Genomic DNA, 25,348 nt, shown 5'->3' on the forward strand with positions numbered 1-25,348 from the left:
GAAGTTATGACAAAGGAGATTTTAAAGTGATTCATAAGAAGGCTTAATATCATACGGGTTTGTTTTCCACTTTATAAGAGAAATAGCACACACGTTTTCCTTTTATTTTAAACAAATACACCAAATATAGCTCAGTACTTGATGGAATGGACGCTATGCTCGCCTAATGTTTAATTCCCCAATTTTAATGTGTGAAGCATGTAATCCCAATAAAGTTTTTTACAATTCTATTCTGTATTATTTGGGACATTCTTTAATGGGGGAGGGTCTTGTATGCTGTCCAACACTAAGGGGGAGCCATTTTGAGCAATTTGTGACTGGGCTTCTTATTTACGCTAGGGGAGAAAGAGGAAGCGCTTAGAAGAAAGGTAAGTGAATGCACAAAGGTCCAATACTTAATTGTAAATGTTTAATTTGCAGTGGGGGGTTTAAAAAGTATTTTAAACAAACGTCAGGACATTTAATGGAATGCACGAAATGGGTTATGACAAAGACAGTACTGTAAGTAAACTCTTGAGTCAACTGTTAGTCGCTGAAAGGGGGGGGGCTTCGATGTGAGGTTTTATAGTCTACCTAATATTAATGTGATTGGTCGGTTCACCTGCGCGACGGGAAGGATGAGAAGGAATGCAGTAATGAACGGACGCTGTACTGAGGTTCGGAACGTATTTGTGAGTTTTATTTACTGTGTTAGTCTTTTTAAAGTCAACCAAACCTTTAATGGAACAGACCTGACAATTTGCGTCAAAAAGGAGTGCCTCTGACGAATCACCGAGTGGGAGATTAGTGTGATTGGTCGGTTACGACGCGCGCTTCAAAAAAGGTAGCAATGAGAAGCAAAGGAAGTAATATAAGTCTTTATCTTTCAGTTTAAAAAAATATATACATTTGTAATTATGTAATGGGATGGAAGCTATACATTATGTCAAGCGTATCCTAGTACTGTTTATTTTCGGGTAGAGAATTCGATGACCAATCAGTAAAGGGAGACAACTTTCACGTCCTGTAATTGGTCGACTCCGTCAAGCACGCGAGGAAGCAGGAAGTGATGAGAAGCAAAGCCGGTGCCCCTCGTTGACGCTGTTTGGACACTCCTGTCATTGTAAGGGTTTCATTTACTACTGTGAATGTTACTTTTAAGCAAACAAGGGGCATTAATTTAGTGAATAGAGGCTATAGTAGCTTTCGTCAAGTAGAGTTACGCTACTTCGTTTGGAGTACGAGAGCGTGTTGACACTTTATGCAACAAACATGTGTCTTCTCCTCCTCCTCCGCCGTCGTCTGCTGCGCTCGGCGTGCCGACGTGATGGCTTTATTTTTAATCAGAGCAGACTATTAGCCGGGACATAATTGCCAAAGTCCATTATTCTTTTTTTTTCTGCGGGGTCTATTAGCGGTTTGCTAAATGGCAGGCAGTCTGCTCGGTGCGTATCCAAAGTGCACGCTGTACAACTATTGTTTGGCTCAGAAATGTGCTCGCCTTTATTGTCAGTGCAGGCAAACCCCCTGTGAGAGCTGCAAGAAGAAGAGTAGAAACAAGAAAGTTGAAACACGCTCACACACACACACACCACGCACACTCTCACAGAGTTGTGATCACATACCATGACAGATGTGGTGTGTGCTTGTGTCAGGAAGGGAGGCTCTGCAAGTCTCTATGTAAAGACACTGCTTCCTCTAGTCGAATCACCAATAAATGTACGTAAATTAGACTGGATGCCACAGTCTTCCCTGCGTGACCATTAATTAATGCACGGCTAAAGAAGCTTCTTTTTTTCCCCCCACAATTCATTCGAAAGTGTTAACATGTACAATTTAAGCCTGGAATCAGCACTGGTGCAGTTCTTTGTCTCACAATCAGTCCTCCAAGGGCCATAGTACATGAGTTATAAATTATGATGGTGTGTACATAGAAGGTGTTCCCCAAAAATGATGTGAATTATGCATATCTGACTTGCTACCTTTTCCACAAATTAATGTAATATTACCTTCCTCTGAATTGTTTGTGCCATGCCCAAATCTGCTTTCCGGTTTGGTGTGTTTTTCTTGAATTTTCTCCAAAATGCACAATACGCACTTGACTGTGTGTTCATAACGCACAAACACAGTTTCATTGCTCGTGAAGTCATTCTTCACAGCAAAAGAACAATTTAAGCACTAAACTAGCATTCAATGTAACTCCACCTCCATGAATCTTATTTTTTGCGGTCATATCTTGTTGAAGCAAGATTTGACTATGAAATTGGGGAACGCACTCTTTATTTGAGACATTCGTGAGTTAAATGTTTTGTTTTTTTGACTCTGAGCAGTTCCTCTGAGGCAATTTTTTTTTTTTTTAAGAGTGACATGGTGGACTTGATCAAATGCTGGCCCCCATGCCTTAGGTTCCTATTCTCTTACTTTAATTCGACGACTGTCACAAGGAAACTGTAATAAAACCATTTCCCCCTATATTGTCGAATACTGTACAAATTACAGGATTTTTAAAGGTGAACATTTATGCAAGACTGAAATAATAACCTTAAGTTTCTGGGATAACAATAGACACATCTGATTCCAGGTTTTAGAAACTTCCCAAGTAAAGGTTATTGGACGGAAAAGGTCTCCTTGGTTAAAACTCCTTCAAATCAATGTGACCTTTATTTGTCATTACCCCCCCATCTCTCAAAAAAAAATCACATATAACGTAGTCAATCATCTCCCGCTTCCCCCTCAAAGTAAAAATAAAAAAGCAACTGCTGTCTGGTTATTGCCAGTATCCATCTCAGTCGTCAGAAAAGCTGCACGTTTTTGCTGTTGTTAAGGGCTGGAAAGCAGAATCCCATTGGAGTTGCACCCCAAGGAACAAATTTAATGCTAGAAAAACATCCCGGCCATCAACCAAAAATGACGGATTGAAAATAATGTCGAGCTATCTTGGGAATCCCCCACCAGACAAGGGAACAGACTGCATTGTTTTTCTCATTTATGTGATATATAGAACAGAAAGAGGGGGAAAAATGGGCGATTTATTGGCGAGATAGGCGCATTCCTTCCCGTGCACCAAAGAAATATTGGATTGCAATGTCGGGATCAAGCCACATCATGACATTGTTTGGAGGCGAGGTGCTCAAACATGTAAGCCATCATCCGTTGGGCGGGCCCGCCCGCGCCTTTCGCGATACATCACTCAAATGCAAATGCGCGTGGGGGAAATTGCGGCAAGTGGCCACGTGCCGACGTCCGTGACGTGAGGTGTAAATTGCGCTTCCTTTAGCAGGGCGCCCAGATGACGAAGCGGAGGGAGAGCCCGTGCGCCCTCCAGACGGCCACGTTGCTCAGTCCCCTGGGGACCGTCCCAGTCGACGCGTGCGACAGCGGCGTGCACGCCGTCCGGATTCTAATGGATGTCGCACCTGCTGAAAGGTACCGTACCACAGCCGGCCCGCTGACGCCATAAACAAAGGTGTGAAATTTACAGGCAGACAGTATCCACTCCTGTGATGGAGTGCCGCCATCGCTCATCGTGAGCTGGGGGGGGGGGGGGCGCTTTTTGTAGATCCCACAAGAAATATCCCGCACGAAAGTTGGGCAAATATGAGGAGGCGCTAGAAATATGAGGGCCACTCGAATACGGTGGGCCTGGAAATTGGATTTCCGGCGGCGGCGCGCGCTTGTGATTTTTTTTTTTTTACTTTTTCACTCTTTTTTTTTTTTTTTTTTCGCTCCGTATTTGAAATTTCACCCAAGTAACCGGTTTATTACTCACGCGGGAGTCGATTAGAGCGCCGTGTCTGCGGGGGTCGCAAAAGGCCACGTTGGGGAGCGCGCCTCGGTGGGGGCCAGGCGCGCCGGTTCCTGTTTATTTATGTTTCCCAGCAAGTTGAGCGCGGGCACTTTTGGAGCGCGCAGCCACGGCGGCGGCAAACGTAATTGCATTTCACGCCCCGGCCATCCCTCAAAATTGTCAGAATGTCGACGGTCTTACTGGAGCGATTGAGACTGATTAAACCCGGCGCTAATACGTAGTTCCTCCTTATTTCTGCAGGTCCACATCCCGACGTCGCAGATTAGTTGTGATTAGATTGGAATTAAATATCCATGTATCACAGCTTCGCATTTGATAACCTTGAATGGTTTGGGAAATTAAACCATTTCCAAATGCACCCCGGATAGGAAGTTCTATGTTGAAATTCTAATTTATGGAAACCCATTAATGACCTTGTATATTCTACCTCAACACGTGTTTCCTGGCTGTGTGCGATGGCCTCAAATTCATCAAGCAGTAAAAAAAAAAAAAAAAAAAAAAAAAAAAACATTCCACTTGTTGTTAATGAGTTGAAGTGAAGAGATTAATAATATGGAATTTTGATGATGGAAGATGTCCTATAACCATGCCCGGGCACCTTTCTCCCATCTCTTTGCGAGCGGGCTTTAATTTGTGCGTTCGGGTTCAGTAGGAATATGCAAATGAATTTAATGATTCGCACCACTAGATCATCTCTCGGTTTAATATCGTTTTTGCGGTGTCGGTCATAAGTGAAGCCAGGCTCACGTTCTCCAAGGTGCCGGGCAGAAAATTGTGAAAGAAAATGTTTGGCTTTGGCCGTGTGGCGAAAGGGGAGCTTCGGTCATCAAAAATGTTCCAACAATAATACGGTGCCTTCCAGAATTATGCGATGTGTTAAAAGGCCTATCGATGAATTCAGTTTTTTATTGCGGAAGCATACACTCGAGCTGAAAATTGGACACATGGTTCACCGGACACGGAATCCACCTCCTCCCACGGGCGCCTCAGTCCCCAGACCTCAACCCCATTGAAAACTTGAGTGCGGAGGAGAGGAGCCAGTTCGCCGAATGATTTTGAGAGATTGCGCACAGAGGAAGGCTCGACTATCCCCCTCTCGGTACCCTCCCATCTTTTATCGGAGGAGATTAGGTGCTGTTCTGTCTGCAAAAGGGGCATGTGCTATTAACATCACGGGTGCTAATAATTATGCTACACGTGATTTGATGCAAAAGGATTATTTCTTCAGGTGGGATTTTTTTTTTCCCCTTTACTGAATAAAATCCAACCGGCCCGGTAGTCCAGTGGTTAGCACGTCGGCTTCACAGTGCAGAGGTGCCAGGTTCGATTCCAGCTCCGGCCTCCCTGTGTGGAGTTTGCATGTTCTCCCCGGGCTTGCGTGGGTTTTCTCCGGGTGCTCCAGTTTCCTCCCACATTCCAAAAATATGCATGGCAGGCTGATTGAACACTCTAAATTGTCCCTAGGTGTGAGTGTGAGTGCAAATGGTTGTTCGTTTCTGTGTGCCCTGCGATTGGCTGGCAACCGATTCAGGGTGTCCCCCGCCTACTGCCCAGAGACGGCTGGGATGGGCTCCAGCACCCCCCGCGACCCTAGTGAGGATCAAGCGGCTCGGAAGATGAATGAATGAATAAAATTCAAGGTTGGATTTTCTCCTTTAAAAAAAAATCATCTATTGTTGAGAAAACGGAATTTCTTAGAAAGTTAAGTCCACATCTTCGAGTCAGGCTGATAAATGCTCTCCCAGCCCATATTTTGGATAAGGGAAATCCATTTTTTTTTCTGCATCGCGAGAAGACGTGCGAGCGCCGCACGAGTGCGCCGTTGTTTCTCCTCGCTGCCAAATTCGCCCGAGCAGCTGCAGCGGCAAAAAGCGCTGGTGGCATTGATAGATAGTTATTGATAACCGCCATTATAGCCACATAAACGCCCTTGAAGTATTGCTTACGCACCATGACCGTCAGCTCTTTCTAATAGAAACGTCTCAAGCCCCTTTTGCTCCCTAACTGATCTTCGCAACGTTTTGCCGAAATCAACCTTCTCTCTCTCTCTGCCAGTCTTAACGACAGCCCTGAAGGCACCATCACATGAACAAATTCATTACATCTCCAACAACCCCAGTTGGGGCCCCGACGTACCAGCCTCCTGCTAACCAGACTCAACCCCCACCCCCGCCGCCCCCTTCCTCGTTTTGTTAGCATGGCCACCCCAACGGAAAATAATGCTTCATATTTTGTTTACAGCGTATTGTATGAAATATAATATTGCTCGAGTCTTTCACGCCGGCGTAACACTGAGGAAATCGTACTGCTCTTTTTTCTTTCCTCCCCCCGCCCCCCTTAATTTTTTTTTTTTTTTATTAAGATGAAAAATGGAGAGGAAAAAAGTCCGGACTCCTGCCCCGAGACATTTTGTGAGCATATTATTTTACAATGCTTTGATCAATTTGTCTGTCAAGCGGGCTGAGATGTGAGGAAAAAGGGGGAGGTAGGGGGGGGCAGCGGTGGTGGTGGTGGTGGGGGCGAAAGCAATTTAGCCTGTGAGGTCCTCAATAGAAACGTACTACAGGAGCCCGTCCGTGTATGACATGTTGCATTAGAACCTGAGTAGCCTTTATTGCCTGATAATGTCGCAAGGCAATGCCGATATCAATCACCCTTAAACAAGCCTCTGTGATGTGTTTTCGTGAGCAGGAGTGAGGGGGGGAAGGGGGGTGGGGGGGGAAGAATGCATGAAACATTTCTAGCAAAATAATTGATTTAATTCCGAGCTCAGGGATTTCTTTTAACCAAAAAAAAAAAAAAAAAGCCCCGACAACAACAAAAATAGTGGCGCTAGGAGCTAAAAAGTGTTCGGAAACAAGCGCCTATATGAAACTGTAATTAATTTAACACGGATAAACATTGGGCCTCATTTGCATATAGATATCAACAATGTATTTGCGCATCTGAATTCCCAGCACGCTCGGGAGGTCACATGATCTGCCTAAAATCCTGAGTGGCTCCAACCAAAAAAAATGATCTTTGTGCTTTGCCGGGCCGCAAATCTTCCTTTTCACACCGCCCCCACCCCCTCCTCCTGCACAACAAAGCCACATAAATCTGCGTCTGATTTATTTCACATCGCTCATTGTTTTTAAGTTAATGATTTTCATCTGTTTGTTGTTGCTGTGATAGCGGGGGGAAACGTACCATATGCTCTGGCAAAAGACAAATGATTAGCAAATGAAATTCCGGACAGCTGTCTGACTGAAAGCGCTCGGTTGATAGCATTCTGCTACCATAATTAGCTTAAGCTTTGGGTTAATTAATTTTCTACCTGGATATGCATAATAATGGCGTTCCGCAGAATGCCAAGCAGTCCTCCGGTATATCAGCGGCGGCGGGCTGGCTTTTTATTTTTGGGCTTTTCGAGAGCATCTTTCAATTTCAAGAGGCGATTTAGCTCGGCGGCGACGTCAAATATTGTAGATTTTCCTCCCCCCGGCTAGATAATTCTGAAACAATAGGGGTATATTATGTGGCAGAAATGCCATTTCTGAACGTAATTAAAGAGGATGAAAGCAATCAGCGATTTTTAAACGCTTTTGTCTCGTACCAGGCCCTCCTTGTTCAAAAAAAAAATACCCATCAAGAGGAGAAAAGAAGCAGGAAAACTCCCGAGTCCTTCTATAAGAGGCCTTTTGAGACTCAAGTGAAGTACAACAGTAATTAGTCTTTTGTACGAATTTGCCGGCCATGGTCATGATTAGCTAAGCATATGAGAGGACGGCAGGCCCGCATTGCTTTTAAGGAGGAGGGTGTTAAAGTCTATTTATCACCAGTTATCCTCACAGCTTTCCATTATCGCCGGCAACACGGGACGGGGGGGCCCCGAGAAGCACCTAATTGTTCCGAGGCGTAGGTTTTTTTTTTTTTTTTTTTTCTGTCAAAGCCGTCACCCCCGCGCGCATTTGGCATTCGTACGCAGCCGGGCATCCTCCATCCAAATGTGCCCCCCCCCCCCCCCCCCCATAGCCAAGCTGTCACAACAGCTTTTTGCACAGTGCTGACGCTGGTGTGAAATATCTGAGGTGATGCATTTATCGTTTTTTTTTTATTTTTTTTTTACTCTTGTCACACTCGCGTGGTGTTGTGAATCAATGTCCCGGTTCACGCTGAATAGCGCTATGCTAAATAGCTTCCCTGTTTTGGGGCCTGTTTACGTGATGTGCTCACACACCGAGAGGAAACATATCAACAACGTATGTTTTTTTTTTTGGGAGGGGGGGCGGTCTGTTTATACTTAGCCCAGTGCATCCTCTTATTCATTCATTCATTCATTCATCTTCCTAACCGCTTGATCCTCACTAGGGTCGCGGGGGGGTGCTGGAGCCTATCCCAGCTGTCTCCGGGCAGTAGGCGGGGGACACCCTGAATCGGTTGCCAGCCAATCGCAGGGCACACAGAGATGAACAGCCAATCGCACTCACACTCACACCTAGGGACAATTTAGAGCGTTCAATCAGCCTGCCATGCATATTTTTGGAATGTGGGAGGAAACCGGAGCACCCGGAGAAAACCCACGCAGGCCCGGGGAGGACATGCAAACTCCACACAGGGAGGCCGGAGCTGGAATCGAACCCGGTACCTCTGCACTGTGAAGCCGACGTGCTAACCACTGGACTACCGGGCCGCCTGCATCCTCTTAATCACTCGTAATTATGATGTCGACGGTGCCCGAGACCCAACTGCGTCCTAAATAAACTGCTTACATTTGTAACTGAAACTGCTTTGTCATACAAACGGATATCTGCTGAGATCTTGAATGAAACCATCAGACGGGGAGGCCGAGGGACTTTTTGACGCGGTCTCTCTAGAAATGGCCATGAATAATTCATCGCGTAATGATATTCAGATCTTATTTTTTATTTTTTTGGGGGGGTTCCATTTTTTCCACCGCGGCGGCCTGTGAATATTGTTTTGCATGTTGTGAAGTGTAGTACTCAGCTGTGTATTCATTAAGGTGCTGTTCCCACTGGCCCCCGGACCCCATCTGTGCACTATGTTTATGCCTCCCTCTCCCGGGAACCGTCCCAATCAAGCTCGGTGTGCCACTTCCTGTGCAGAGCAGCACCTGTGTAACACTACCTGTGACGCGCCACGCACAGACAGACGACACACTGACAGAATACTGCAAATGTTGCGTTTTTTTTTTTTTTTCCCAAACGCAACCTCCGGGGTAAAGTCGGGAGGCGCGGCGAGAGTTCCCGCCCGGCGTCGCTAAAAGCAGCTCGCCTGCACTTTTTTTACCCCCCCCCCCCCTCTATTCCCCCCGTTGTCGAGAGGGAAAGTTTTTTTTTTTGTCTTTCCCCGCCGCGAAAGGCTTGAGCTAGTTTGTTTTCCAACTTGATTGGATTCTGTATCTGCAACATGCAGAAGTGTGCGGCGCGCGACGTACTAAGGCAATATGCAGAGAGATGATTTCGCTCTGACATCTCGGAGAGGAGTACGAGTCAATTATGCCCAAGTGTTGTTCTTGCTTATCTTCCTGCGGCACCAAACAAGGATTTAGTCAAGGATTTAGGGGTGAGGGTGGGGGGGTGTGGTGGGGATCATGGTAAGCGGTTCACAACAAAACACTCAAAACTCCTGGGAGCGGGCACTGATTTAAAAATAAATTACAGAAGACGAAGCGCTAACACTCGAGGGCCCTCAGCAGTGCTGGCGTACACAGGTGAAGATTAGCCTCCTCGCTAATCAGAGGAACAAGGCAGTAATTTGCTCTGAACACAGACAGTAATTAGGACTTGGTGACACCGGATTCCCATAATGCCTTTGTGCTTGACGTGGTCAAGTTTTGACAGAGGCTATCCATGCAGGGTCACAGTCCCGTACCCCCCCCCCCCCCCCTCCTCCTCCCTCGCTCCCTCCGCAGCGCACGCCTCCCTTTCCCCGGTCTCTCAGCCCTCTTCAGTGGAGCCTCTAAAAGGTCCCAACAGTTGCAGGGGATCCCTAATGTACTTTATGCCTCCCTCGCTGGCTCCTTACCATTCGGGTAATTGGAATCTTTTTTACCGTGGCACTTGAGAATAGGGGGCTAAAAAATGCGATTTGAAACCGCGCCGTAGTCTCTCGTAGATAAACATTGCGACTTCGGGCTGCGGCTACGCTAACATAATGGAGTAAGAGTTAAGGCTGCGGTATTACACGCCGTCGCCGACTCCTGTGGCCCGCCAGCTGGGAGAAGGCCTAATTGTTGTGTGCTTTGTTGCCTCCTTGCGCGCACCTGCCGCCGTCACCTTTTATGCATCGCATCGAGTCCGTGTCGCTCGTTCGCTAATAGGAGGAGTTGGATATCTAGAGAGACGTTTATCCCCCTCCCCAACCCCGCTTTCACCAAAATAGAACCCGCAGAGGAAGCATCCCTTCCCGCCAGCCACCCGGAAAGCTCTTGACTTTAATGCTGCAGTCGCGAGATCGACATCTTGAATGATCCTCAAATGGTCGAACGAGCCGCATTGAGCAAGTGGCTTACGATTGTATCACAGCCTCCTGCTTCGGAGACCGTCAGGATCTTGACATTCATAGAGACATGCTGCGTTTGCCTCAAACACCCCCCAACCCCGCCTCCCCTTGCCTTTTTAGACAGTCATTTTAGGCTTTTTTCATGCTCTCTTGAGTCCTTGACGTCTCCGAGTTAAGTATGTGCCGTTATAAGGCCGAGGAAAATATCGGACTGGGCTTGGCCTTTTCTATTTCATCCTCTGACCCGCCATGTTACCCATGATCGGTGAAGGAGAACCCTGGCAGGCTGTGTCAAAAGTGACAGCCGATCGAGTCAGGATGAGCGCCATCACGCTTCACAGGATGGAGGCATGAGTTCAGAGTTTTTTTTCTCGCTCTCTCTCTGTATGTCTCCCCCCTACCCGCCCCCCCCCCCCCCCCGCCCCCCTTTTTTTATGTGCAATACACCATTACACCCTTCGCCAGATTCCTTTCAATTAGATGTTGTGGCTAACCTGTTTCATTCTTGCCCTTGATAGAAAAAGTCTCACTGAAGACTCGCGCCAGTGGAGGTCTCAAAGTACAGCGGAGAAAATTGGCAAATTTCAAGTCAACAAGTTCCTTCTTCTTCTTCTTTTGTCTCCTTTGATTGCTTCCTCCTGGATGAATAAAATAACCGGCGATATTATACAAATGCGCAATTCATTCTTTATATTAGGAAATAGGCAGCGCTCCAAATGACTCCCACTTTGCGCGGCAATGATTTATGGTAATTGGAAATTGATTGTGACAGGAGCACAATATTAGAAATTTTCTGGAATCACAAGCTGCTATCAAGGGAAATATTCTTTTTAGTGCAGCGCATCCTGGCTAGCCCTGAATTATTTGTTATTATCTGTGATGGAGTCAAAATATGATAACTATGCCGCAAGACTTGTATAGATGGAGATATTTTTCTTTGTCTGGATAAAAACACGAGTGGAGTAGCGCTTTGGAAGCAATTACTGTACATTTGTGGCTGGAGTTGGGAGGGGGTGGGGGGGGCGGATTTTCCTTGACCTCAATTACAGGTTAGATGTGAACAAAAGGCCAAAACGGAAAATAAATAACTATGTACCAATGTCTGTGCATTTTTAAACATCAATTCACACAGCACAAAGTTTTTGATGCACATAGCGCACTGTTCATATGAACGCACGCAAGTATTTGCCACTCGTGTGCAATAACATCTTCAAAGCTTTTTGATCGCAAGTGACCGACAGCTTGCTAGCAACCAGGAGGCGGCAACGTAGCATTCTAAATCTTCTCTGTTTCATGACAAACGGAACAACGGAACGGTACCTGTGGCCCAGTGACATGTACGTAAAATCCGGGTCACGGCACCAATTGAAAAGTCCGGAATGAACTTTTACCGGTCCTTTTATCTTTTAATGCTCTCGCAATATTACGCGAACCGTGCTAACGGTAACTCCCAATAGACTGTATATTCTCTGTTGAACAATTTAACGGATGACAAGAAATGTCAAGATGCGGCCGTGGAGATGTGGAAATCTCTTTCAACTGCTAAGTGTGCAAGGTTTCGAATAGCTAAATAAGAAAATGAAGGTCACACAGACACAACGTCCGTACTCATGTCAAGAGGCCTAATCTAACAATGCGTCGTTTTGCGAAAATAAAAAAATAGTCTTCATATTGGCGGCCCGGTAGTCCAGTGGTTAGCACGTCGGCTTCACAGTGCAGAGGTACCGGGTTCGATTCCAGCTCCGGCCTCCCTGTGTGGAGTTTGCATGTTCTCCCCGGGCCTGTGTGGGTTTTCTCCGGGTGCTCCAGTTTCCTCCCACATTCCAAAAACATGCATGGCAAGCTGATTGGACGCTCTAAATTGTCCCTAGGTGTGAGTGTGGGCGTGGATGGTTGTTCGTCTCTGTCTGCCCTGCGATTGGCTAGCAACCGATTCAGGGTGTCCCCCGCCTACTGCCCGAAGACAGCTGGGATAGGCTCCAGCACCCCCCGCGACCCTAATGAGGATTAAGCGGCTCGGAAGATGAATGAATGAATGAATGAGTCTTCATATTGAAACGGGTTACCGTTTGTCAGCCCAGTACATGGATCTTAAGATCACTCGCAACACCGAAAAATAAAATCATCCAAGCGACTTGAAAATTCACAAGCTGCGGCACTTTTAAGTCAAGACCCAGTGCAGCAGCGCAATAATGAATTAAACCGGTGTCAGGTGCCACTGTATTTTATTTATTTTTTTGGGGCCGTTTTACGAGCAATTAAGACAACCCGATGATGACATCCCTTACGTGTAGTTTCACAATCCGCACTGTTGTTGTGTTGCAGCGTAATTTAGGAGTCGCAGAGGACAGTTGGAAATGTTGCCTGCGCAGAACATACATCTTCTCCGCTGCCCTCGTGCTCTTTAGAAACAATCCCCCATCGTACCTGGAGGTGATAGACTTCAACTCCACTCATGTTATTGTCCCCCCCCCCACCACCCGTCTCTTATTTATTTATTTGGCTCTTGTTTACCAGCCATAACATGTGCTGCATTGCATTAACTTTTACCACTGTCAATGTTGTATCACTCCACGCCCTCACCTTTTGAAAGCGGGGCGCATCCGTGACGGGAGGGGAAGAGGCGAGAGATGCTGGGTCTTTTTAGAGGGTGGGGGGGGAATTAACCACGGTGACAAGTGTGAAGTGCGAGCGGGGAAGGGGGGGGGGGGGGGTCAAAGGTGACGCGCCTTAAGCAAAGGTGCGCTCGCCTTTGTCCGGTAGATTGTAAGGGCCTGCGGGTCCAGCAGGAACATTTCCACACACAATATCCCCGAGCTGTCAGTGTGCAGCGGCTGGAACATCCTCTCACAGTAAGGGTGTGTGTGTGGGGGGGGGGCGGGGGGGGTGGAGGGTGGGTAGAGGATGTGGTGTTGATGGAGTGGGGGGAGGTAGGGAGGGGGGGTACAGAGAAGAGAGGTGGCCTGAAGATCCTTGCAGGGAGAAAGAGGAGGTGGGGGGGGGGTCAGGGTAGAGAAGCGAAAGAGCTGGAGTGGGAGGATAGAGAAATGGTGAGGGAGAAGAGGGAGTGGTGTTGTCGGTGGCGAGGGTGGGGCTGCGGGGGGGTTAGAAAAGAGAGACAATGACAAGTAGGAGCTGGCTGGGCACTCACCCATGCCGACTAGAGATTGCCATGAGCCAGGGCCATTGTTTGAGAGGGTCTCGGCGCAGGACTCCCACCGGCGGGGCCGCGAGTTGCCACCTTATAAACTGCCGCGTGGTTTCTGTCGAAATGAGCGTATTCGCACCTCGGACTGTATTTACAGCAGCCGCCGCCGCCGCCGCTGCCGTTCAACGGCACCCGGGAGGCTTTTCAACACACAGCCACAAACGATAGCAGGCGGAAATGCTCAGTCACAGACCACCACGAAAGGCTGGCATCATCGCACGTCAATTAGGAGAATGCCACGAGCGGAGCACGGACCTCTCTGCCAATCAGTCCTCCATTTGGATCAGCACCAAATGCAGTTGAATCTGCCCTGAAGTTGTATTCTTTGTTTGACCCAAATTAAGGGGAAGAGGGGGGGGGAGTGTGAAATTGCATAAAACTTCAAAGTCGTCATCAGGAAAGACATGCAATAACGTTTTGCTTTTATTTGGCTTAGTTTTGTGACATTTACCTCAAAAGAAGTACTCAAGACTCGCGTTCAAAGCAATAAGATGCTAGCGGCGTCCCAGTATTTTCAGAGTTATCAAACTTGATAATTAGCTTTTATGTTTATTTATTATATATATATTTTTTCTAGAGTGAAAAGTAAGAATGTATAAAAATGCATAGAAACAAATGATAGGCATGATCTGTGACACAAAATCATTTTTTTTTTTTTGAGGCCTTGGGTTTTATTTGTTGGTCGTCTTTATATAACAGCGTTTCACTTCTTTTTGTTTCTCACACGTCTCAGACAGTTCGAATGTTCAAGAGAGTTGATCGTTTTGCTCTCGAGCTATACGCTAGAGCAGGGGTGCCCATTAGGTAGATCCTGATCTACCGGTAGATCTAAGACAGGTCCCAAGTAGATCCGAGGAGTGTCGAGAAGAAAAAGCAAACAAACAACCATTTGTGTGTCTTTGTACATGTTAGTAATATATTTTTTGGTGTTAATATACACTGCACACTAATCAGTCTCATTTTCACAAAAATAAAAAATAAAATAAAGCAGGTAAATCTTAAATTTGTGTGTGTGTGTGTGTGTGCGCACCGGTAAGGGTAGATCCCGTGAGGTTAGTTGATCAAAAAGTGGATCTTCGATCCAAAAAGTTTGGGCACCACTGCGCTAGAGCGTAGGAGCCAACCTTCGGCAAGAGCGTTTTATTCTGACAATTCATGATTTAATCAGCGATCATTTTTCTATTCAGAATTGCCCTTTAAATGTTCACGCACGTTTGAAAGGAACAATTCCCAATCGCTACGTTTTTTTTTTTTTTGTTCTTAATCTGGATCCACACCAAAATTTAATGGGATGTTCTTTGGTCCGTGTGCTCGCCCTCCACCCAAGTTTTTTTTGAAAACATTTTGATAGCTTTTGCATAATTCTGCTTGCTAACTAACCACAAATGGCATCCAAGGCCTCCTCCCTTTTGCAGAGGTGAGAAGATGCTTCGCATTAATGTAAAGACACTTTGGCGAAGGGAGGTTGAGGGGGTTGGGGGGGGGGGGGGCACGTCGTGTGTTTAACAAAGTAAATGTCCATTATTAATACTGTACAGGATAAGCCAATTTTGAAAGAGAGGCACTTAAATGGTGACATTATTTATTTATAAGCACCGTACACCAGTTAATGGAATTGGCGACCCCCGCTCTAAGATCCGCATCACAGCTTGAGGTCCACTTTGCCGTAATGCACAGGCGGAGAGAGAGCGAGAGAGAGGACCTTCCCAGTAGGGTCTTTAAGTGTCAAATATGGGTCAGTCTGCTCACGTTGACCTGGGGGGTGGTCAGCGGCGGAGAGAAATTCAGCTGTTAAGTGATGCCAACTCAACCGTCGGCAAATTCCTCCAAGCCTCGACTCATGCTAAGATGCACGTCCAAGTGCAGCGCGATCCTCGCCGGTGCGGCTCTGCCCCCCCCCCCCCCCCAAAAAAAATCAATTTATTCTTGTCATGAACTCTCAACCAGACCCAAGCAGAGTTGAAACTCTCGTTTTCCCTGACTTGACTTGGCAAGACTTTTTTTTACCTAATCCTCAGAATTTCAGACTTTTGTGCTTTATCAAATTGTTTAGTTTAAAACAGTCCTAGTCCTCAGAATTTCAGACGTTTGTGCTTTATCAAAATAAAACATTATTTGAAAAATAATTCTCAAAATGTTCTCACATTTATGGACCAAACCAGCAACTGAATTTTAATTCATTTGAAAATGTTTTCAAATTCATTTCATTGATGAATCAACAAAATAATCAAGAGATTAATCGACGATTAAAATGTTAAAATGCTGATTAAATAATCACCACTAGTGTGACTGAAATGGTTGTTGCATTTTGAATTAAAAGCCATAAAGAGTTCCTGGGTAAAGTTTTTACTTGTTTGTTTTAGTTTTAGGTTTTTGTTTTTTTTTGCCTGTCAGAATCTTAAAGAAAGCCACCCCTTGAAAAACTCGAGTAAGAACACAAACAGTCTTGAGTTTTCAGTGACCGGCGTGTGACTTGAACCGTAGATTCCCTCCGGATGAAAGGCCAAAAAAACCACACGGACGTGTGAAAAATGTTATGTCGGTCAAAATATCCGTGTTCCAAGTGACCGCTTGAACGTCTTTACATTTCTTTCAGCTTGTTTTTTTTTTTTTTTTTTATCCTTCACGTAAAGCAGAGTGACAGCGGAAGGGTGTAACGTTGTACTCGCCCATGTCCCTCATAACAACTTCCATTTCACTCCGTAAATTATGTCATCCCGCGCCCGCGTGACCCCCGCGGGCATCCAGTTACACCCTCGTGGCGCATTTTAGCACAGGCTCAAGCTGGAATGTCGTCTTGCGATCGCTCCTCTGATCCCCCCACCCCCGCCCCCTCTCTCTCCCTGCCTACAGGAGCGGCGAGCCCCCTCCGAGCCACCGCCCGGTCAACGACGGCTCGGCGGAAACGAGCCCCGAGTTGCGGCGCTGCCTCGAATGGCTCCAGGCGTACTTCGCCGATCCGCGCAGCGCTGGGAGTCTCCCGCCGCCCGCCTTTCACCACCCCGCCCTCGGAGCAGGTCTGTCATGGATAAATATTTGCAGAGCCATGGGCCGGGATCAGCCTTTCACTCTTAATTGTCAGTTACATCACTTACACTCACTGGCGCTCTGTGTTTATAATGAAGTATTTTATAGCTGCAAGAGAGAGAGCGAGAGGGGGGGGGGGGGGGGGGGAAGAACAAGAACACGGAGCTGTAACTTGGTTCAGTAATCTGTGGCGGCTCTTAGCACGCGTGTTAGTCTTGGCAAGCTTTCCCATGATTCTTGGCACATTCTTAGAAACTGATCGAATTCCACTCTTGACATTTTCAGACAGGAAGCGCTGTTTTTTTTTTCCCCCCCCTCCTCGCTCTGTTTTAATGAGAACATGTGAATGGTGGTCAAGTTTGAATGAGCTTATTGTCGGCGGCGGGCAGCCACCTCGGCCCTCGGAATCAGTGCGGCACACAACAAAAAAATGCGCGTCCTTTTTTCACGCCGCCCGTGTGAATGAGGCGTGGCGGCGGATCAAGACCAAAGTCCAGGTCGAAAAACAATGCCGGCGCCTGACGAGCCATTTTTGGACACGGCGTCGCATGAAAAATCCTCCAAAATGCTCATTTTGACGCAGAATCACACGTACACGCGGAGGTGAGGAAGAAGAAAAAAAAAATCTAATATATGCATTTAACAATCGTCCGCCTTCCCTCGCAATCAGGCCTCACTTTCCTTCTAATTTCATGCAGACCAGCAGTGCTTGAGTGATGGCATTTTCAATGAGCAGGTACTCCGTCGAGACACCCCCCCCCTCCCCACGCCCCCTTCCCGTATACAGCTACAGAGTCCCACGCTCCCGCAAAGGCAATGCAGAAATACATCAGGACCAATTACGATATCACCTTTCAGTGCGATTCCCTTTGCCACCAAGTGCTTGTGTACCAGCCCCGGGCGCTCTTTCAAATCGCATCTCATCTCAAGTCTTTGGGGTTTTAATTAAATTTCAGGATAGATGGAATTCTTCATTAGTACCTGATCTGAATAGGTGATTGTGCCGCGTTGCAGCTCGCCTCCCTCGCCTGTTGTTTTGGGGCTCGGTAAATACCGTTTTTAAGGGGGCCGATTGCTCTCGGTAGTCGCAACCGCGGTCCACGCGTGGTTAAAAATGTTAAATGTTTGCATCGGGAGGATTTGTCTTTTGAGGAAGGACAATGGAGGGATGTGTTGTTGGGGTTTTTTTTTTTTTTGTGGTTAATTCATAAAGATGAGGCTTCATTGTCGCATGCTTGGGAAGCGAGCAAGCTAATAAAAAAAAAACAAAAAGAAAACAAGTTTAATCAGGTCGTTATAATGTGTGACAGCCAACTTTAGTTTGCTCGCTTATCTATCGGGAGAGCCTCGACGCGACAGCGATCTCGCGACTCTTGTCATGTAATATTGAGTTGTGACCTTCGCTTGAAGTGTTGCCATGTTTATTTACACGTTTGTGACAAAACAAGCCACTTTTCATATTAGCTGTCACCATATACCTGAGCCGCAGAGGTGACATGAAAGGAGAGCCGAGGTGCCGTTTTTTTTTTTTTTTTTTTTTTTTTCCCCACCGGGTCTTGACTGATTGTCAGACGCAACATCACACGTAACTCGGGTCCTCTGAGGTAGCGAGGATGGCGAGTGCGTGCGTGTGTCATTCGCGTTCGGCTATGCGCGCCTGTGTGTGTGTGTACACCCCCCCCCCCCACGCACACACCACCTCCAGGAAAATACAGACGCCATCGTGGGTTCTTAAAACGATGCATATTCTTATCTCATTAATTATACATCCATATGTAACAGACGAGAGGATCTTAGTCTCGGTAAGCGGCGCAGGGAACGTGCGGGAAGGGGCTACGGGAGGTTGGTGGTGGGAGGTTGGGGGGGTGGGGGGGCTTACAGGGGCGCTCTTCAAAGCCCAAATGACTGCGTTCCTCCAGGAGCCTGAACCTCCTCCCCCCCACCCTGTGCGCAGCAGCGCAGGGCGAGATGAGACACTCACCAGGCCTCGCCCCTGTGATGTGGAGAGGAATTAGGGAAATGAACGTTTTCAGAATATCGAATAATCAGAGAATCATCAGCACCCCGTCAGCCTTCAAACGCGCCGATCCCTCAAGACTCGAGAGACACTTTGACTGGGAGTCAAAGTCTTCCCTCCCATTAGACACAAAGGATAATGAGGTAGCTGCATTTCCACCATTGTCGTTTTTTTTTTTTTTTTTTGTATTTCATTCTCTCGAGCTTGCCTGACGAGGAGGGTGACTGTCAGCTCCGAGTCATCTCACTCAATCCGTCGTTAGCGCGCTTGATGTGAATTCACTTTTATTGTGAGTCCGTCCCTCCCTTGTCCAAATTGCTCTCATATCCAAAATAATGAGCAAATCAATCCTAGGAGTCGATCGCTTCGTAATGACGAGATCCCTTCGATCCCGATCGGGCCCCGCCTTAGCGCCTTGGCCTCTTGCCGGGGGTAATGACCTGTGACGTAATTTTGTAAACATGGAAGTGGTTCCTCTCAACTTTTATTTAAACAATTGACATCGCTGTACCCCATCTAAAGAGGGTCCTGACCTCAGACAACAGCGTATTAGTCTTTCTATGAAGTACGGGGCTAGGGGGAGGGTGGGGGGGGGGTGCGCCGTGATGGGCTCTCTTCGAGCGACCCGTGCGAAGCTTCTGTCACCGACACTGATGAGGGGGCACAATTCTTTAACCTTTGCAGTCGCCCGGGAAAGCCTTCCGGGAAAAGCGGCTGCCTGGAATTAGTCGTGAGGGGATGGGGACACCCCCCCCTCCAAAAAAAAAAAAGGTAAACAACAGCAAGCGCTTGTTGCTGCGTTTGGGGGTTATAAAACGTCGACTTTGGGTTGTTTGCCGGGAAGCGCCGACGCGGGATTTGTCACCGCTAAAGTCTGGGCAAACTGTCGTCTGCACATCAGTGACAGAGCGAGATCAATATGCACATCATGCGGGGGACCAAAAGTGACTTAGTTTCATGTGGGGGTCCGGGGAGGGGGGTAATACATAAAGGAAATTCAGGGGGGAAGTGTGCGATGGGGGGGGGGGGGGGGGGCGTATCCTCCCTCGTCATAGCGCTGGTTCCGTCTGTGTAAGAGCCCGTCATCTCGTTGACAGCGTGATTATTACCTGAAAAATTATTAAACAGTACCTACGGGCCTTGTTCAAGACAAAGAACTCACATGGGTGCGCATCAATCAAATGTATCCCCTTTAGGTTTTCCACTTATTCCCCCCAGTTTAGGCAAATTGCCTCGTCGCCGCCGTGGCTTTGTGGAGCGGAGAGTGACTCCGAGGTAAGCGAAAGGGAGCCTGGGGAGCAAAGGATGTTCACTCTGTAGAAGTGAGACAGGGGGGTGTGTGACATGTTTTCACACAATGCCAATTTAGGGGGAGGATTTCTCCGCCATCACTTGTCATGTGTGCTCCCTTCGACCATATAAATGAGAGAGAATGGGAGATCACTAATTGAATTTTCATGACTGAGTACACGCGTCGGGCGCGTGTGTGTGTGTACACGAGACAAAGTTCAGCCCCTCTTGATAACGAGACCATTGTTCCCGCGTCGTGTTCTCTTGCGCGCAAAGTGTTGTTCGCCCGCTACAAAAGCCTCGGCGCCCGTCGGAGCGTCTCAAGTTTTTTTTTTTTTTTTTTCTTTTCTTCCGCGTATGCTTCAAATGCCTCGCATCTTTTTAATTTATTTTTTATTTTTTTTATCAATGGCAGCCTAGACAAACCTCGCCGCCCCTGCCTGGTAATCTACGAAAAAAGATGAAGCTACCGCTAAAGTGCTAATGAAATCAGAGCTGTTAATGTGGCCGCTTAAGCTGCGGCTGATTTGAAGAATTCTGCCATTTAAGCGGAGATGATATAATGAATCTACTCTGAATAGAAAGCAATTAAAAGGACAAATTGGTCTGATTAACCTCAAAGTCAACCCGCTGCCACAAATGGTATGCAACATTCAAATTATTATTATGAAAAAATCTGGAGCAGATTTGCCGTCTTTTTGGCCTCTCTTAATCCTTTTAAATGAAGGAGCCAACTTTTTTAATTTTAGCTGTGACCTTTCAGTGCATAACCTAGATTCCCCCCCACCCCAGCCCCCCTCCTGCCATGGAAATAATTTTCTCACATCAGCTACTGTACCGTATTATTACAAGTGCTAAGGTCAAATGGAGGGACTTGTGCATATTTAGCTGGGAAACGGATGGCAAATTAAACCTTGATGAATGTGTCAAAACTTTTGATTTGTGTACTGAGGTGCGGCCATCCGTGTTGCTCCGAGTGGTTATTTCCGTGCTCATCTCTTGTCAACTGTCACTTTGTTGAATGAAATGAGGAAATCAGATCTTCATCTCATCTTTTTTTTTGCCCCCCCCCCCTCCCGCCTCTTTCCTACAGACACGTTCACCGGTCGCGTGCTGAACGTCCTGTTCAGGGACGTGAAAATCGGCGAGACGGTCTCCTACAAACGCTTAGCTGAGATGGCAGGAAACCCAAGAGCGGCGCGAGCAGTGGGCGGGGCCATGAGGAAGAACCCGGTACGTGTGATTGACGAGTTTCCCATTCCCACACTATTTTTTATTTTTTTTTTTGCGTTGGTGTGATGATAGGGATGATCTGGAATTGCCCCCACTGTGTGCGGACACAGTGGGGGCAATGATAGTCAGACATTTTGACTTGCGCCGTTCAGCGACGAGCAACTGTAAGTTGATTGATGAGCACGAGCGAGACGTTGCGGTTCTCGCGATGAATACGGACTCATTTCGTGGCGTAAAATTGGTCGACTTAACGTCATGTTCGTCGCTACTTAAGATACGTACTTGCAGTCTAAACACCAGGCCGGTAGATACGACGGCACATTTGAATTGGATCCAATATGGCGGTTGAATCTGCCTTCATAAAAATGACAGCCATCAATCATGAAAAGTGTTCCTTTTACAATGAGCTGCTGTTGTGTTTGTATTTTGCGCTTTTGTAGAACTCCACTACGTCATATTTGGAGATGTTACAAATACTTTAGTTGATGTAGCAGCTAAATCCGAACATATAAATAACGAAATGTTGTCCAGATGAAGCGGGGTCAGCTAATTGAGAACCGTATTAACGGTGCAAAAGATAAATTGACAACAAATCCACGCTCAAATCAATCGACGATTTTGATCATTGATTCAAATTGATCCGAACGTCGTAAACATTCCCCGAATTTCTGTGATCCTCTTAGAAAGCGGATTGATTAAATCCATTTGTGTTGAAACGAGACATTGGCTAATCTGGTTCGACTTCAGAAGGTGTTGATCAAGATTGTTTTCCTCTTTTCTGGCATGATGCAGACCAAATAATATTTTTGGAATAAAGGCACGGGGGAAAAAAAATTCCAATTACATGAGTGTACCTAATCTTGTGACCGTTCAACTTTTTGGGCCTTACAACGCATCTGCAGACAAAACAAAGCGTCGACATAAATTAGAACAGTATTAGAAATGGTGATGCAATACAAAGATATAATATACAGTATGTCCAAGGGAGAAGCATATGGGGGGGGGAGAACAACAAGCAGGATTTTGAGCCTTCACCGCACTCTTCCACCTTTTTTACCGTAATTCTCAGCGAGGAAGCTCCCGGCCCCGCACGTCTTTGGACCGCGTGTGCCAAACGGAAAGCCGGGGGGTAAGTGGCATGTCTCCTTTTGATCAAACCTTTTGATCAAAAGGCCGTTTAGCGGTGCCCGTGTAGTGCTGTGGGCACCGCCAGTGTAAGACGGAGAACACCTCTCGTAGACAAATGGAGTCCAGCCACATCTTCTTCCCGTCTGACGGTTTCACGTTATGTGACTTTTTTTTTTTAGTACATACTTTATTAGGTACACTAGCCAGTGGCATTGCTTCTGGTTGGCTGAATAATATTCTCTCTGCGGATTTTTTTTTTTTGGAAACACACATACACACACACACACACACACACACACACACACTTCTTCCCCTTTTGCTGAGGGGAGGATGGGATCCTGAGCCCTGAGCCACTGATACTGATCCAGAGCCCGATTGTCAGTGTCAATTACTTGTCAACAAGCGCCGCTCCCGCTCGGGCTTCAGCTGCGAAAAGCTCAGTGTGCTCAATCGATCCTCTCCTTCTCCGTGGCACTCGTTCCTCACCAGGATTTGAGTATTGATAAGCCCGTTGTGGAGCATCTTCACACATCCACCGCTAAACCTTCCATCACCACCCCCCTCCCCTCACCGGCGCAGCCCACCCTCCCCGCGCATTCAGGAGGCAGATCCGAAGGCCTTGAGGGTACCCTGCGCTCCTTCCAAACCCGGGGAACAATATCGATCTGAATACTGGAGCAGTATTTCTCTGTCTGCAAGGTTAATCTGGGGCTCGGAAAGTTTTATTGCTGTTGATATGGGAGCGGGTTTAGTGATGGATCTGAAGCGAGGCGCGCAGCGCATCCAACTTTTATATGCCGCGGCAGCCATCCGGTTATGATCGACCAGAAATTACGGCCACGGCGCAACCTGTTTGGCAGTGACATTTTATTTAATGTTTTTAATTTTTTGGGGGGGGGGGGGGTGGGGGGGGACGTCGACGCCAATGAATGGAGGAGCGTTTGAAATCATCGCCGTGATTCACGGCGAGCGTCGTCGCCGCCGCCCTTGTTCCGAGTTTACAATGATCGAAGTGTTTTAGGCTGGCTCGTTTAATCTTTCTCCAGCCATTTAGTTTACAAAGAAACCCGGGACCCCCCCCGGCAGTCGTCGGCAATAAGAGTAAACGCTCCGCCGACTTCCTCTTTTTAATGATCACAGGGTTATCAGATCTTAATGTTGACACCCTCTCGATTGAATATTCATCCTGCTGGTGTTTTTGCCCATTAATTTTTGATTGCTTCTTTGCTTTACACTTTGAAAGAGTGCGCAGAAACCTTTATCGCCGTAGACGGCGCCATCGCCGCCAATGTGCGATGTCGCGCCATCAAAACCCGGACCGCTCTCGCCGCGGCAGCCGCGTTTGTGTGTGTGTTTTTTTTTTTTAAGCGTTCGCGCAGCCGCAAACGTGCACATTGTCTGCGCGCCGCTGACTTTCAAGTGTCGCCGTTTACGCGATAAATCACAGGCGCTTTCATACATAATACATTCCGACCAGGAAGTGCTTGTCAAAAGAGAGCGACTCCGCACCGCCCGTGACTACTTTCTGTGTTTTCCCGCTATTTACACTTCATAGGCTGCTTCTTAAAATTCAATTCTCTGCAGTGAATTGCAATATAGGGGCGGTTAAAATAATAACAATAATAATAATAATAATAATAATAACAAAAAAAGGCAGCCAAGATAATTGTACCTTTCCAGAAAAAGATAAGACATCAAAGCAGACTTCGAGATGTGCTTGCACAACATTTGCAAAAGTTGCACGTCCGCTTCCTCGGGGGATGAATTCTTCTTTTGTTTGCCCGCGCCAGATTCCGCTCATCATCCCCTGCCACCGCGTCATTTTGAGCAGCGGCCAGAGCGGCCCGTACATGAGCGGCGGGGGCGACCACCTCAAACAATGGCTGCTGGCCCACGAGAGGCGGCGCGAGGAAGGCGCTGACGCACGACGGACGCCAACTGTATCAAGTATTTAAGAGGTGGGAGCAGGGGCCGGGGGGGGGGACCCTCCACACACACAAACACACGTAAAAACAAAAGGCGCAAAGTTGAGTGTGTACGTAAATATTCAATTTCATTTCATTTTTTTAAAAAAATACAAAAATAATCTAAGAATAGAGATGCCTGCATAGTTAATGTGCTCGCGACTTGCCGCGGAATTAGAATGTACAAAAATAACTTAAACAGAGAACAGTCTGAATTACAAACATATGCTCCCGTGGGCCTCCGCTGCGTTTGCCAGATAGTGCTTGGAATGGTTTTTCTAAAGCGTTATTATTCCCTTAAAAAAATATGTCTCGCGTATTGTTGTTGTTGTTGTTATTATTTCTTTCTTTTTTTTTTTTTTTCTTCCTGAGAGCAGAATTAGTCTTTGTACCTCTCGTTGTTGTTGTTTTTTTTTTAATTTCCTGCCAAGCGAGTGCTTTGTTCGACATCCAGTGATAAAGGCTCCGAATTTTGCCACTACAAAGCTTTGTTGTGGAGTATTTGTTTTGTCTCCATTTAGATCGCATTGTTTGCCCCCCCCCTCCCGGTCTGAAAATCCACCTCCAATCGCTGATGTCTTATGCATTCCATACAGACGCCTTTTCAAATCGACGCGTGTCAAATTAGTGCTTTTCATCATTTTTAATTGCGTTTATTTACAATAAAAAGTTGACCGCCTCGGGCTCATTACCGATTAGCCAGCACGTCCTTCTTGTGCGTTTGCGGCGTGTGTGCAGAGCAGCCCGCTCCCGCTCTCTTTTCCGCTCTCTCCGAGCGGCGGCTTTTCCATTAGAGGGCAGTACAGAACGGCAAAACTGACACGCGGCATTTCAACCTGGCATTCCTTCTTGCACATTTGATCTGCAACTTACACGTTTGTATGTTATTTTATTTCCCCGTGCGACCGCCTTTAATCCCTTTTGAGAGGCGTTATTTTATCTCGGAAGGACCATATGGAGGGGGGGGGGGGGGCAGCGGGAAGTGCGTGGGTGTAAATTTGCGTGCGCTCGCTCGCGGCCGCGCGTGTGCTTCGACTGAACATTTCCAGTGCTTTTGTTGATGCTTTTTCATTTTTTTTTTTTTTTTTGCCCTATAAAATTCTTGATTCTTCTCACTGTCTAATGCAATTCCGGAGTGACCCTGACGCGCTCGTAGTTATTCCTCCTCTGTGCAACACAGGTAGCCTAAT

General features: G+C 47.0%; 1 protein-coding gene across 11 annotated transcripts; it reads left to right on the forward strand.

The window, feature by feature from the left end:
- Window positions 1–284: 284 nt before the first annotated feature.
- mgmt (O-6-methylguanine-DNA methyltransferase) lies at window positions 285–24,258 on the forward strand. Of its 11 annotated transcripts, XM_052080915.1 has the most exons (6): window positions 615–656; window positions 730–823; window positions 3,257–3,405; window positions 16,353–16,516; window positions 20,927–21,066; window positions 23,985–24,258. In XM_052080915.1, exons 3-6 carry the CDS (start codon window positions 3,269–3,271, stop codon window positions 24,147–24,149), a joined length of 606 nt encoding a protein of 201 aa, XP_051936875.1. In that variant the 5' UTR covers window positions 615–656; window positions 730–823; window positions 3,257–3,268; the 3' UTR covers window positions 24,150–24,258. The 11 variants fall into 11 exon arrangements, with proteins under 11 accessions (XP_051936878.1, XP_051936876.1, XP_051936871.1 ...); XM_052080918.1 differs by lacking the exons at window positions 615–656; window positions 730–823 and adding an exon at window positions 285–368 and having other exon boundaries at window positions 3,260–3,405; XM_052080916.1 differs by lacking the exons at window positions 615–656; window positions 730–823 and adding an exon at window positions 296–368.
- Window positions 24,259–25,348: the final 1,090 nt, after the last annotated feature.

This window comes from Hippocampus zosterae, chromosome 11 (genome assembly GCF_025434085.1).
Source record: "Hippocampus zosterae strain Florida chromosome 11, ASM2543408v3, whole genome shotgun sequence".
NCBI classification, from domain to species: domain Eukaryota; kingdom Metazoa; phylum Chordata; class Actinopteri; order Syngnathiformes; family Syngnathidae; genus Hippocampus; species Hippocampus zosterae.